The sequence below is a fragment of the Dromiciops gliroides genome, chromosome 1, assembly GCF_019393635.1.
Source record: "Dromiciops gliroides isolate mDroGli1 chromosome 1, mDroGli1.pri, whole genome shotgun sequence".
NCBI classification, from domain to species: domain Eukaryota; kingdom Metazoa; phylum Chordata; class Mammalia; order Microbiotheria; family Microbiotheriidae; genus Dromiciops; species Dromiciops gliroides.
Genome location: NC_057861.1, coordinates 27801660 through 27813724, shown reverse-complemented (window position 1 = coordinate 27813724; position 12065 = coordinate 27801660). Strand labels below are relative to the sequence as shown.

At 51.1% G+C, this 12065-nt stretch overlaps 1 protein-coding gene across 7 annotated transcripts in view; it reads right to left on the bottom strand.

Annotated features, from left to right (window-relative positions):
* The window catches only part of HECTD4 (HECT domain E3 ubiquitin protein ligase 4), a 171890-nt gene that overhangs the window by 17306 nt on the left and 142519 nt on the right, over window positions 1–12065 (bottom strand). For all 7 annotated transcript variants that reach the window (XM_043968519.1, XM_043968533.1, XM_043968548.1 and 4 more), the window contains exons 54-61: window positions 11752–11888; window positions 9744–9904; window positions 7919–8100; window positions 6593–6798; window positions 6169–6299; window positions 4973–5178; window positions 2334–2516; window positions 183–1486 (exon numbers count right to left, since the gene is read on the bottom strand). In XM_043968519.1, the coding sequence (XP_043824454.1) occupies window positions 183–1486; window positions 2334–2516; window positions 4973–5178; window positions 6169–6299; window positions 6593–6798; window positions 7919–8100; window positions 9744–9904; window positions 11752–11888 (2510 nt within the window). The remainder of the gene's footprint in view (window positions 1–182; window positions 1487–2333; window positions 2517–4972; window positions 5179–6168; window positions 6300–6592; window positions 6799–7918; window positions 8101–9743; window positions 9905–11751; window positions 11889–12065) is intronic.

The window sequence follows — 12065 nt, the reverse complement described above, 5'->3', positions numbered from 1 at the left end:
TTTCCTCATCTGTAAAATGAGGATCAAATGAGATCAAATCCACAAAGCACTTTGCTAGCGGCTGCTGTCACTGATGATGCTGTTCTGAAGATACCCCCCACTAATTAGCTCCCCAAAAAGAATCCCGTGTGGCTCGGAGGCAGTGAGCGAGCCGAAAGGAAGAGACTCCAATGACACATTACCTCAACAACGGCGAAGCCTCTGATGGGACGAGACATGAGAGGCTGGTTGTCCAGCGATGTGACCGTGTACATGGACCCCACGTCGGAGGCTGAGGCTGTCTCTGCGTTATCAGTGGGCTCCCCCAGGCTCCCCAGACTGCCCAGGCTTCCTGTGCTACAGAGGGAGATGTCGAGACTCTCCTGGCTGGAGACAACATGGGGCTCCAGCAAATTGGGAGGAATGGCCGGCTCCAGACCAGGAGGAAGCTGCTCCGCCGAGACCTCGCTGACCGTCTGCGAGTGCCCCTGGGAGCTGCAGATGGATGCTTGGCTGGTGGAGGCCGAGGCGCTGATGCTCATGGCGGGGGTGACGCTGCTGGAGCTGCTGACATCCAGACTGTCGGCACTGGGGAAACCCACGGGCTTCTCTGGCTCTGTTCTACCATCCCCTCCTTCTGCTTTGTCTTTGGTCTTTTTGGGGTCTTCTTCCTGCAGAGGAATATAGATCTCATCTTTAAAGACCCCGCCGTGGGCATTGCAAGCCTTCCGGATGGCACTTCTCACGATGCCTTCATCCAAATGTGTGGGTATGCCCGAGATGACCAGCAGGCGGCTGTGGGCCGTGGGGCCCACGAGGGCCTGGCAAGCATCGGCAATGGCGTCATTGGTCACCCCCAGCCCTTGGGGATCCTTCTTGATGAGGTGCCGAAGAATGGTGAGCAGGGTCAGGGCCCTGTGAAACCACAACATGTCCTCTGGTTTGCTGCCACCGATGCTCAGCACAGACGCATCCGTTTCCGCCGCTCGAGAGGAAGGCCGTTTCCCCGAAGAGGAGGCCTTCTCCCGTTTCACTTTGACCTTCTTCCTCTTGGACAGGAGGCTGGGGCTCTGGGGGGTCTGCCCCGGGGAAGAAGAGGACGACGATGAAGAATCACTGAGGTTCGGTGCGTTGGTTGAGGCCATGACACTCGAGGTCACGCTCATGTTGATGGGCAGGGTCACCTCGGCTACGGCCAGGCAGGCCTCCATCAGAGCGTGGAAGTAGGTGGAGAACCTACCCTGGTCGGCCCCAGGGGCCCCCGAGCCCGAGCCAGCGCTGCTGGTGACCCAGTTCTGGGTCTCCTCGTCATAGAGCTTGTGCAGCTCTGACTGCAAGGCCATGAGCATGGCCAGGCAGGGGTTGAGCTGCAGGGCGATGGAGGAGGACAGACCGGACGGCTTCTTCCTTTGCTCCAAGCTGTGCACTTTGCGCAGGAGCTCTGCCAGGAGATGGAAGATCAGCTCCTTCACACACACAGCCATGTCAGTTGTCCAGAGGAAGTTTCCTATTGAAACCAAAAAAGTCCACATCAGGCCACTCACTTCTGCAACCCAAGCACATGAGACAGGGGCCCACATTCTGCCAGTAAGCCGGTGGCTGTCCACCAACGGGATTCAAGCAGACAGGTCCCATTACTGTGTCAGGATCTTCTCCTCCCCCGGCCACAACCTCTGCACCAGAAGCACTTCTCTCTCCGGCTCGGACGACCGAAAAGACCATCCGCAGGAAGAAGCACTGGTGGTACTGCTAGTGCTAGCTAGTGGGCACCCAGAGCTTCAGATGCCCCCAAGAGATGGGTTCCCCGTGCTCTGTCCAAGTCGGGCTTTTCCTAGAGTGGCGGTACTGGGGAAAGAGGCTGAGTGCCACCGCCTGCGGCCTCAGCCAGGGTCTAACTCAGTACGAAACCAGGGCCACGGGACGCGGCGGTCTCGAAGATTCCTTCTGTTTCTACAATTTGAATTCAAGTTAGAAATGCATACAGACTTACCTTAGAAAACAGCTTCTTACACAGCAAGGCGCCTGGGGCTCCCCTCTACCCAGTCTGACATTTGCACAAGTAAGGAGGGGGGCTTTTGGCCTGGTGCGAGCTGAAGCCCGGGGCAGCTCAGGGGGATCTGTGCTCCAGTGTGACTGGACTCTTGGTCAGATACGATCTCAGACATACTCTCTGGTGTTACCCTGAACAAGTGGCCTAACCTTCTGAAACACTGTTCTGTTTCCTCATCAATGAAAAGCACTGTCTTCTCAGAACCGTGGGGAGACCCCAGTGAAATCCTGCTCAGACAGTGCTCCATCCGCACCCCGGCTCTTTGCCTCCCGGTTAGCCCTGTTATTGTGATTCTCCGTCTCACCTAGGAGCTCCACCACTTGCAGCAGAACCGAAGACGGGATGATGGTGTCAGGCTCGTCTTCAGATTTTCCTTCCCCGTCCTCAGATTTCCAAGACAACAGCTGCTCGGCAAAAGCCATTGCCAGTGGGAATTCCAGGGGCAGAGAATGCAAAACCAGCACAGCTCCCGGAGGTGGAGAGACCCCTAGAATACCCCCAGGAAGGAAGGGCACCGATGAGTGCGTGATTTCAGTAACTGTATGAAACTGGCCGGGAGAGGCCGAGGTGGAGAGATGGCAACAAACATGAGCATTTTACTGATGGGAGAAAACACAGGAAGCCCACGTCATCTCCTTTCAAGCGGGACAGCAGAAGAGACAACATTCTTAAACAAACTCGTTGTAGGGAACTGAACGGGTGTTGTATCTTGTATTTTAAGGAGACACTGCTTAAGTGAGTGCTCTGGCACTGTACTCTCACCCCAGGGAATTACTGTCTGGGGGGGGGGCTGGCTGGCTGAGAGGACTCTGCCCCCCAGGGAATGAATGTCCCCCCCCACTGTTGGGGCTCTCTCATCCAAGCAACACTGAAGCAAGAACACAATGCCTCTGCTGAGAATCTGCTTCTGCAAGACCCATGATAAAGGGAAGTCCAGTCATGGCTCATCTGGGCACAGGTTTCCTTTTTAGGAAACTCTCACTCACTGATCTGTGAGAGCCAAAGAGCCGGCCGACTTCTCCTTCCACCTGATGGCCTCCCAACACTTAGAGACTAATTTTCTACCCTTCCCTATGTCCTTGGGTGAAGACATCAGAGCTAGAGCCTTATCCTCCGAGCCCTGAAAGCTAGGGAGTGGCAGAGCCGGACCTGAAATGAGGGTCCTGTGACTCCAAGGGCAGGGAGCTCTCTGCCACGCTACTGGGCCCTTTTTCCTCTCCTCTTCAAGCGACAACTTGGCTGTTCATCCTGCTGACCGCCATCTTTTAACACTCTGCAGCTACTAAGGCACTCTCTGAGTGTGGTGCCCTAAGTGGACACAGGACTCCGGAGCTAATCTGTCCAGAGCAGAGGACACCTGAACTCTCATCTCCCGGCTCTGGGCACCGAGCCTCTCTTGTACAGCCCAAGATGATGCCAGCTGTCCACTGGGCTCTCCTATCACCCAGCCACCCATATTGAATTTGCAGGCCCTGCTAGCTCATTCCTTCAGATCCCTGCTATCTGCTCAGACTCACCCAAACCTGCGCTTGTGAGAGCTAAGGCTGTTCTCTCCTCTTCTGAGAGGATCTCTCAATTCTCTGCCGATACACAAGCCGTGCCCAGGTCCCAGGGTTTTTCCCAATGGCTGCCCTGAGCTAGGAGAACCTGGGAGCCGGGGGCTCTGCCACTAACAAGCTGGGTCTCCATGACCAGGTGACCTGAGTGTTCTCAGCCTCCATTTCCTCCCAAACTAGTGATGAGGCAAGCACTCCACTGCCAACATGTTCTGCAGGTCCCCAGTGCCCGACACCGGCCTTGGCACGGCCACTAACTCACCAGCCACATGACATCTCTGGGGCTGAGCTTCCTCCAAGGGGGGATAGAGCTAGTTTTGGACTATCTGCTCTCAAAGGTCCCCTTCTAACTCTGAAGACCTATCTGTCTCAAACCCTGTGAGCTATTCTTCTTATTCCCCTGGAGCTGGCTCTGTGGAGAGGCCTGGCTTTGGGGCTGACTGCTCTCATGAAGAACTCAAGAGCAGGCTCCTCCGTCTATTACCTAAATATTTAAAGTTAAGCTAATAGACTTGAAATGACTCCCACATAGTGACAGAGGACTCTCCAGCTCAGTATATAATTCCACTTGAAAGCTGTGAGCCTGCTCGGCTCTCTCCTTGCTGGGGACACCTGCGCTGGGGCACCAGGTACCAAAGGCCCCTCCTCCTAGAAACAGCATCTCGTGCAGAGAGACAAGCAGCAAGCAGCACCCTCCAGACTTAAACAGACTTCTTCGTCACCTCAAACCGCATTCAAGCATGAAACTATGGTAGTTTTAATCAAGGTGTTGGGAAAGACAAGACACTTTTTTTTCCCCCAGTGAACCCTCCCCCACCCCCTGCCCCCACCCAGTGGTCTTTCCTACTTAGGACTTGAGAGTGTTTCTGTGGCTCTCATGATCCACTACTCTGGGGGCCCAGTTTAGTCCCAGCAGGTCTAAGGGATGAGAAGCGGATGGAACCCACTTTAAATGGTGTTGGACGGTGAAATCTAAATGATCTATTGCTCTGCTCCAATCTATGAAGGAGAATCATTCCAACCACCAGGTGACCAACCCAAACCACGTGTGTGCTAAGCAGTTAGCAGGGCATCGCCTGTCAGGCCCTGGCACAATTACACAGGCCTCCAAAGTCTACTGGACTGAACAGGGTGGGAAATGGACTCAGCCCGGCAGAAAATCCCCTTCATTTTTTTTTTTGCAGGCAATGGGGGTTAAGTGACTTGCCCAGGGTCACACAGCTAGTAAGTATCAAGTGTCTGAGGCCGGATTTGAACTCAGGTACTCCTGAATCCAGGGCCGGTGCTCTACCCACTGCGCCATCGAGCCGCCCCCCCTTCATTTTCTAAAAGGAAAAGCAGAGAGATGATGTCCAGTCTTTTGTCACCATAAGCTAACGAGATTTACCCAGTTTGATGTGGACTTTGTCGGTCGCTATCATCACAGAAGGATACTGGTTGGTGGTTGGAGGTGGGGTGAGCCCTGTGTTGGTCGGAGAAGCGTCCCGGGGATAGCAGACAGCTTCAATGAGATTGAGCTGGCCGTTACGCTTCACTTTGTGACCCAGCCCATACAGGAGCACTCGGGCCCACGGAGCCTTGTACAGGGAGGAGCTGTGGAAGAAGGAATGAGCAGAGATGGAGGAGTTGGCCACATGTATGTCTCACGCCGAGACAGAGGAGTGTCTAATGGAGATGATGATGAGACACTTGGCCAATGGAATCGTGCCTAGCCACTTCCACTGTCTCTTGTGAACGTGGCCCAGTTGAAAGAGCACCAGACGCCATGTCAGAAGACCTGGCTTTGGGTCCCAACTGCTATTTACTAACGATATGAACTTGAAGAAATCCCTTAATCTCCGTAAGCCTGTTTCTTCATTTGTAAAGAGAAGGCTCTTTCATGAACTATTTCCTTGGCTGCTGTGAGAACCAAAGAGTATTTTGGCAGGTAAATTACAGTATTGTATAAATGTCTGTGGTGGTGGTGGTTATTATTATCATTACTCATGACTACGTCTCTGTCAGAAAGAAATGTTTCCCAAAGCAAATGCCCTGGGTTTATCAACTGGATGAAGACTCACCGAGCTCTGGTCCATGAATGTAGTGGAATGTTACCGAGATGTGAGCTCAACCAGTATGATGAATAGGGAGAAGCTCAGGAAGGTGTGTGAAGGGGTGCACAGTGAACTGAGAGGACCAGGTAAACAAGGCACGCTGAGAGCACAAGACCAACCACTACCACCACAAAGGGATCTAAGGATTGAGACTCCAAGTCGGGAGAGCATCATGGCCCATCCTGGCTCTAACCAGGAGACCAGATGAGGCGCCCGTCCCCACGTTTCTGCAGAGGCAGCACAGAATGTCAAGACCGCCTCATCTGGGGGTCTCGCTGAATTGCTTTTTTCCTTCCTGGTCATAAGGGCTAGGTCTCTGGGCCAGCCTGGGAGTGGGGAGAGGAGGGGATGTGGAAACAAGACGTCAATAAAAACAGAGCTGTTCAAGGAAAGAGCCGGTCCCAGAGGGATGCAGATGGTGGGTGTAGGAGAGACAGCGGGGGTGCTTCTTCGCCCCATCTCAGCCCTCCCCCAACCAAGGACCACTTACTCTTTGCGGAAGCCAGACTGACTTTCTTTACAGGACACAATGACGAAGGCGGCCCCAGGGAAGTTAACATCCATGTTCACTTTGGACTCGGACACTGGGAATTCTTCTGAGGGAAACTGTTCTGGGGCTGTCTGCAGAAAGACATTTAATCATGAAAACCACAGGCTGCAAGGAGAGAAACAGGAGCCTTTCACGCTTTCGTTCTCGGTATAGAAATGAAAAGGTAAGAGGTCTCTCGGCAGGGGTGGGGGGTAGGACAGGAAGGCCCTATAGGAGCAGGGAAACAAGGTAACAAGAGACAGAGGCACCCGGAGAAGAGGAAAGGAAACCGACTGAGAATAAAATGAGCCGTTTTCAGCTAATCAATGTCCTCTCTTTTAAAACTGGGACCACACTCAAGTTATACCCAAGATTTCTTCTTTACCTGCAGAAAAGAACAGATCTGTCTTGTTAGCTCCAGAAGGCTCTCTTCTCCTTGGTGGAGGGTCCGTGTGATGGCGACATTGAGCCACTCTCTGACTGTCTGCGAGCTGCCTTGGTAGAAGAGGTCGGCGGCAGAACAGTTCTGGGCATGGATGCAATGCTGCAGAGACTGGGCCAGGAGGACAGCGCTGGAGCTGATGGTGCCATCTGCAAACAGGAAAGCAAAGGAGGCCTGACTGCAGGGCCCAGGGCAGCGGGTGCAGCCAGCAGGACCCTCCCTCGCTCACTCAGGAGGCTGAGTCTGAAAGCTCACCCAAAGCAGCAACACCTGGAAGGTACCAAGAGGCTCGGCTTCCCTCCCCCAACCACGGATCAACTACCAGAGGGTTCTGAGAGGAGTTCGGAAGATCTGCAAGCAGAGTGTAATGCCTCAAATTCCAGAGGCAGGGAAAGGTCAAGGTCAACCTCAGTCCTTGAGAATCCCTCAAAGGCCACTGAGGACATCGAACATGCATGTGTGGTGGGCATGGTTACTGTGGAGAGGGGACGGAGGGGCAACTGCCCCGGGTGCAGCCCCGAATGAAGCTCGGACTCGTGCATCCAGCCGACCCAAGGTTCTACTGAGTGTGCCTCCCTCCCCAGCACCTCCTCCAACCTCCTCCCAGATCCTCTTCCAAGTTTCTGGTAAAGCAGGGGCGGGGATCAGAAGGCAGATTGGGCGGGGATCAGAAGGCACTTGGCACAGGTCAGGTTGGGTAGCTGGGGGATGAAAGGAAGGAGAGGGATGGTAGCAGTTCTTGGATTTTGCCCTGGGGCAGGGGAGCAGAATAAAGCAGCGTTGCCCTCAGTCTTACACAGGAAGGTCTTTACTCCAAGTTCCCAAGCAGGAATCATGGCATTTCCCCCCAAGAAAGCCCTGGGGTGGGCTGGCCTCCCTAAGCAGCTCTCCCTGAAGGCACAGGGTAAAGGGGCCTGCCTCGCATGAGCTCTTTGCCGTGAGAATCTTTTGCCCTCAATTCTCGATACCAAAGAGTGTGTCTGTGGGGATCGATACTTGCCTGCCTCTCTGAGCTACAAGAACTGGAAGAAGCTCACCAGAAGTTTAAAGAATCAGGGCCAATTTTACATGAATGAAATAAAGAACAATTTGGAAAGGTGAATTCCTCTGGGCGGTCTGTCCACCTGAGCCTCCCAGAGTGTGCTCACGCCTTGCTCTTCATCTCAAAGGGAGCGAAAAGGAAGGACAGAGCACCATCCTGTGACCCTGGATGAGCGTAGACCACGGCGCAGCAGGAGGCCTGACTGCGTGACAGTACCTAGGTCTTACCAGGAAGGGGAGGAGCCAGGAGCTGACTGGACAGGAGCTGCAGATGTTCCAGCGTGATATCCGGAACAGCCGGGATGTGAAAGAGACGAGTAAACAGGTGAGGCATTTTGGGGGCAAAGATGTTGAGAAGGGCCATGCGGCAGTACAGCCTGGCCAGGGAGGCCTCGCATCTCAGCAGCTCCCTGGAGAGAAGAGACACGGGACGTGGGGGCTGGAAGTCTCCTGCTCCCCTCAACCGCAGACCCCAACAACGGCTGTTTCTCCCAAACCACCCTGATGACTTAGCGTCACAATGGGACCCGCTTTATGTCTCACTCCAGTCAAAAGAACATCAGGCTCATCAGGGCATGCCCTGTGCCTGGGGCTGACTGCTCCCTGCACTTCCTAAGGGGCTTGGTCGGAGCTGTCTGGAAAAGCCAAGGGGCCCCAATTTCCCTCCCCTAGGACAGTGCAGAGAGCAGGGGCTTTGGAAAATCACTCACTAATGCCCAGCTTGGTCCTGTCTGCATCGGGTCTCCTTCTCTAAACTATCTGCTACCTCGCCAGCACCCGAGTTTTTGGCTAGACTGCCCCTGGGTTTCATTTACTCATCGCCCACAAGCAGGGAACCTTTTAGAGATGAAAACTCCACACACAAGTCTCTTAGAGGCAGTTTTAAAATGTGTCCAAGTTCTCAAGTCTCCAAACGTCCCTCTGGAGGCCATGGAGGATGGGGTCACCATCTACTGATATTTCTTGATTGGCCCCATTTAAATTTACTGCAAGAACACTTGGGCTCTGTTAGGGACTGGCAGCCACGGGAACATGGGCATTGGTCCTTGGGCAGTACTGGCTCAATATGCAAGAATTGCAGAAATAAAATCCAAGTAGAATAGAAAGGTTGGAAAGACAGGTTAAATAAGTGCCAAGTCTTCCTCCTCTGCCTTTCCCTTCCCTCAGGGTACAGTTCTTTATAAATGTAAATGTATCCTGGAAAGAGGAGAGCAGCCCAAATATACGAGGTCTTTCATCCCCAGGTTTACCACCTCTAAATCCTCTCATTCCCAATGTCAAAGAACTGAAATTGTCCAGCACAGAGACATGGGACAAACAAGGGAAGATCTCTTTAGGTCATTTTCTTTTCCTGGTAGAAGTTTCATCTAACAAATGGCCTATTTTCTGCCTGGGAAAGGTGTTCCAAAAGCCTCTTTTGGTGAGGAATTCCTTCAAGTTTATTTGAAGAGAAAAAGCCCTCTTTGAAAAGCACAGGAACATACACACTTTCAACGGAACTGCCCAGTGGAGACCTGACTTCAAGCCCTCAGTCACTGAGGACATTGGTACTGGACATTTCATGTTCCTCTGCTGCTGAAAGCACGTTATCGTTGACAATGACGGCATCCTACATTTGGATGTGACCTCCAACTTTCTAAATCCCTTTCAGATCTGTGACCCGTTTTGCCTATCAACAACCAGCTTTTTTCTCTCAATATCTGTCAATAATAAAGCCAAAAGGTCTACTAGTCGAAAAGCTTTCGTGAAGGGACATGTTCAGAGATGTGTCTGGGGTATATTTTTCTATTAAAGCTAATGAGCAGTTACAAATCTAGCACCCACTGAAAGGATGACACTGGTAACAGACAGAAGGCACATGTAGCCCATCTGGTGGGGCTGCCAAGCCCCTCATGCTTGAGTCAGGCCTCCCCTCCTAATTCTTTTGTATTCCCCCAAGGTGCTGGGCACACAGCAGATGTTCATTAAGGAACTAAATGGCCTATAGAGGAGTACTTGCTACTCCGGTGTGGATCACCTAGACAAAGTTTTGATCAAAGGGATGCTTGCTTACCTGTGGATCTGAATGTTGGTGTTGTCCAGTGTAATGAGCCCATTGGTTGCAGTCCTCCGGTAGCCTGCAGGAGGCCTTTCTAACATGTCTATAGGATACCAGTACCGTACCAAGACTCCTTCACTCCGCAGGTAGGTTTCCACCTGCACCAGCTCATTTACCTATAACAATAAGAAGAAAGTTGTTTTATTTTTCCCCCTGAATATTGATTTTATTTGCAAAGTTTGAAAATATGCACGTTTATTCTCCATTCCAATACTCTTCTTCTATGTGGCAGCCAATTGCTGGTTCAGAGCTATTTCACTATTGAATAAATGATTTCATAGGGAAGGTAACATAGTATATTACATTTGTGAAAAAATGCCATCCATACACAATACTTTTAACACTTTGCCTTTTTTTTTTTTTGGATGAAAGTGTAAAACACAATACATATTGAGATTGTAGAGACCTGAAAAAAAAATGAATGTTTTAAATACTAGTTATAAATATTTAAAATAGAAATGGAAAAAGAGTATAATGATTAGAGGAAATTTAAATATGTATTGGTTATATACCAATGGATAGTCTAAAAATCTAAACGTATCTGGTTAGGCAATAGAGATAAATTTCAGTTGTTATGATGCCTCTTCATAAACTATATTACACTTTTTAAAAAGTGCCAATACTATGTTATTGCTTACAGATGGAATCAATCCACAGGCATTTATTAAGTGCCTACTCCGTAGCAAGTACTTAGCTAGGTGACAAGGAAACAAAGAGCAATGAAAGTTCCTCCCCTCAGGAAGTCTGCATTCTATCAGGGGAAAGGCCATGTCTACATAGAAGTTACATACAAGAGAGCTCCAAGATGGATACAAGATCCTTCTGTGGGGGAAATCCAACAGCTCGGGGGGCATCAAGGGTTTCACTGAGGCAGAATCTGAAGGAAATGAGTGACTGAGGAGGAGAGAGGTCAGGAAGATGTGGCCCGCTTCATGCACAGGCTTAGCGTGGAGATGGCCTGCAGCCAGCTGGTAGCAAACAGGCTTCAAAGAAGACACAGGAGCCTGTTCCCTAGCCATTGGAGTTCACTGAGCAGAGGAAGAATGTGCTCAGACCTCCAGGAAAGAGCCTAAGAGAAGGCTACTGCAACAGTCCAGGCAAGAGGTGCTGAGGGCATGTCTGAGAGGAGACAGGGGGACGGATGCTGAGGAGGTAGAATTGACAAGACTTGATGAGTGACTGGAGATGGGGTTCTCTTCCCTGAAGGTGGGAGGGCCTGAGGAGAAAAGCCTTTACAATAAGGCCAAGTTGCATGTTCCTACCATTGTGGATGCTCCCCAGACTGGGCACCTGTCTCTATTTTGGGGCCGTTAAGGTATAGAATGAAGTCATACAGATGTATTTGGCATTCGAGTGATAGGGAGTAAAATCATGAATATAACTATACTTAGCAATCAATAATAGAGGAAGCCGAGTCACTCAAGAAATCCTAATAAATTACTGCCTCTCCTGCAAGGCTGTTTGCATGATTTGCTATTTATAAGTGATTTCGATTAGTCATGAATTTCCATCGCTAGGAAAAGAAGCTAATACATATATGAGTCATAATGTCAGAGGTTTGAGCTGCATTGTATCAGAATGATTTAAAGCTGCAAGATGCCACGATGAGCTGGCCTAATTCTGTGTTTAAGACAGAGTGTTCATCCTGTCAATGCTGACATTCTGCACTGAGGTCTGAGAGCTGGTCCAGAGTCTCTTCCTCTTCCTCTTCCTCTTCTTCTTCTTCTTCTCCACACCTCCCTCAGGGTTAAGTGACTTGCCCAGGGTCACACAGATAGTAAGTGTCAAGTGTTTTGAGGCCATATTTGAACTCAGGTCCTCCTGACTCCAGGGCCGGTGCTTTATCCACCGCGCCACCCAGCTGCCCCTTATGGTAAGGGGGAGGGATAAAATTTGGATCTGAAAACTATAAATAAAAAATGTTTACTATTTTAAAAAAAGAGAAAGGAAGTCATTTACTCACTGAGTCCACATCTAGCACAACTCCATGGAGGCCAAATGTCTTCAGCATCCCCCGGATGGCAAATTTGGGGAGTGCGGTCCCCACAGCACTGCTGGCCACGTTGTTACTGTCTGGAGAGCGTGTGACCACAGTGAGACCTGGCAGCCAAGGGAGGGAGAGATTCATTTGAGAGTCTGGATCTCTGTGATCCAGCATCATCTCTAAGCCCGATTCAGGGTGGGATGAGGGGCAGGGGCAGCATCTGAACGTGCCCTCAGAATGGCTGCAGACCGGGACCCAAAATGACATCTATTGGCTACACTAAACTTTGGCAA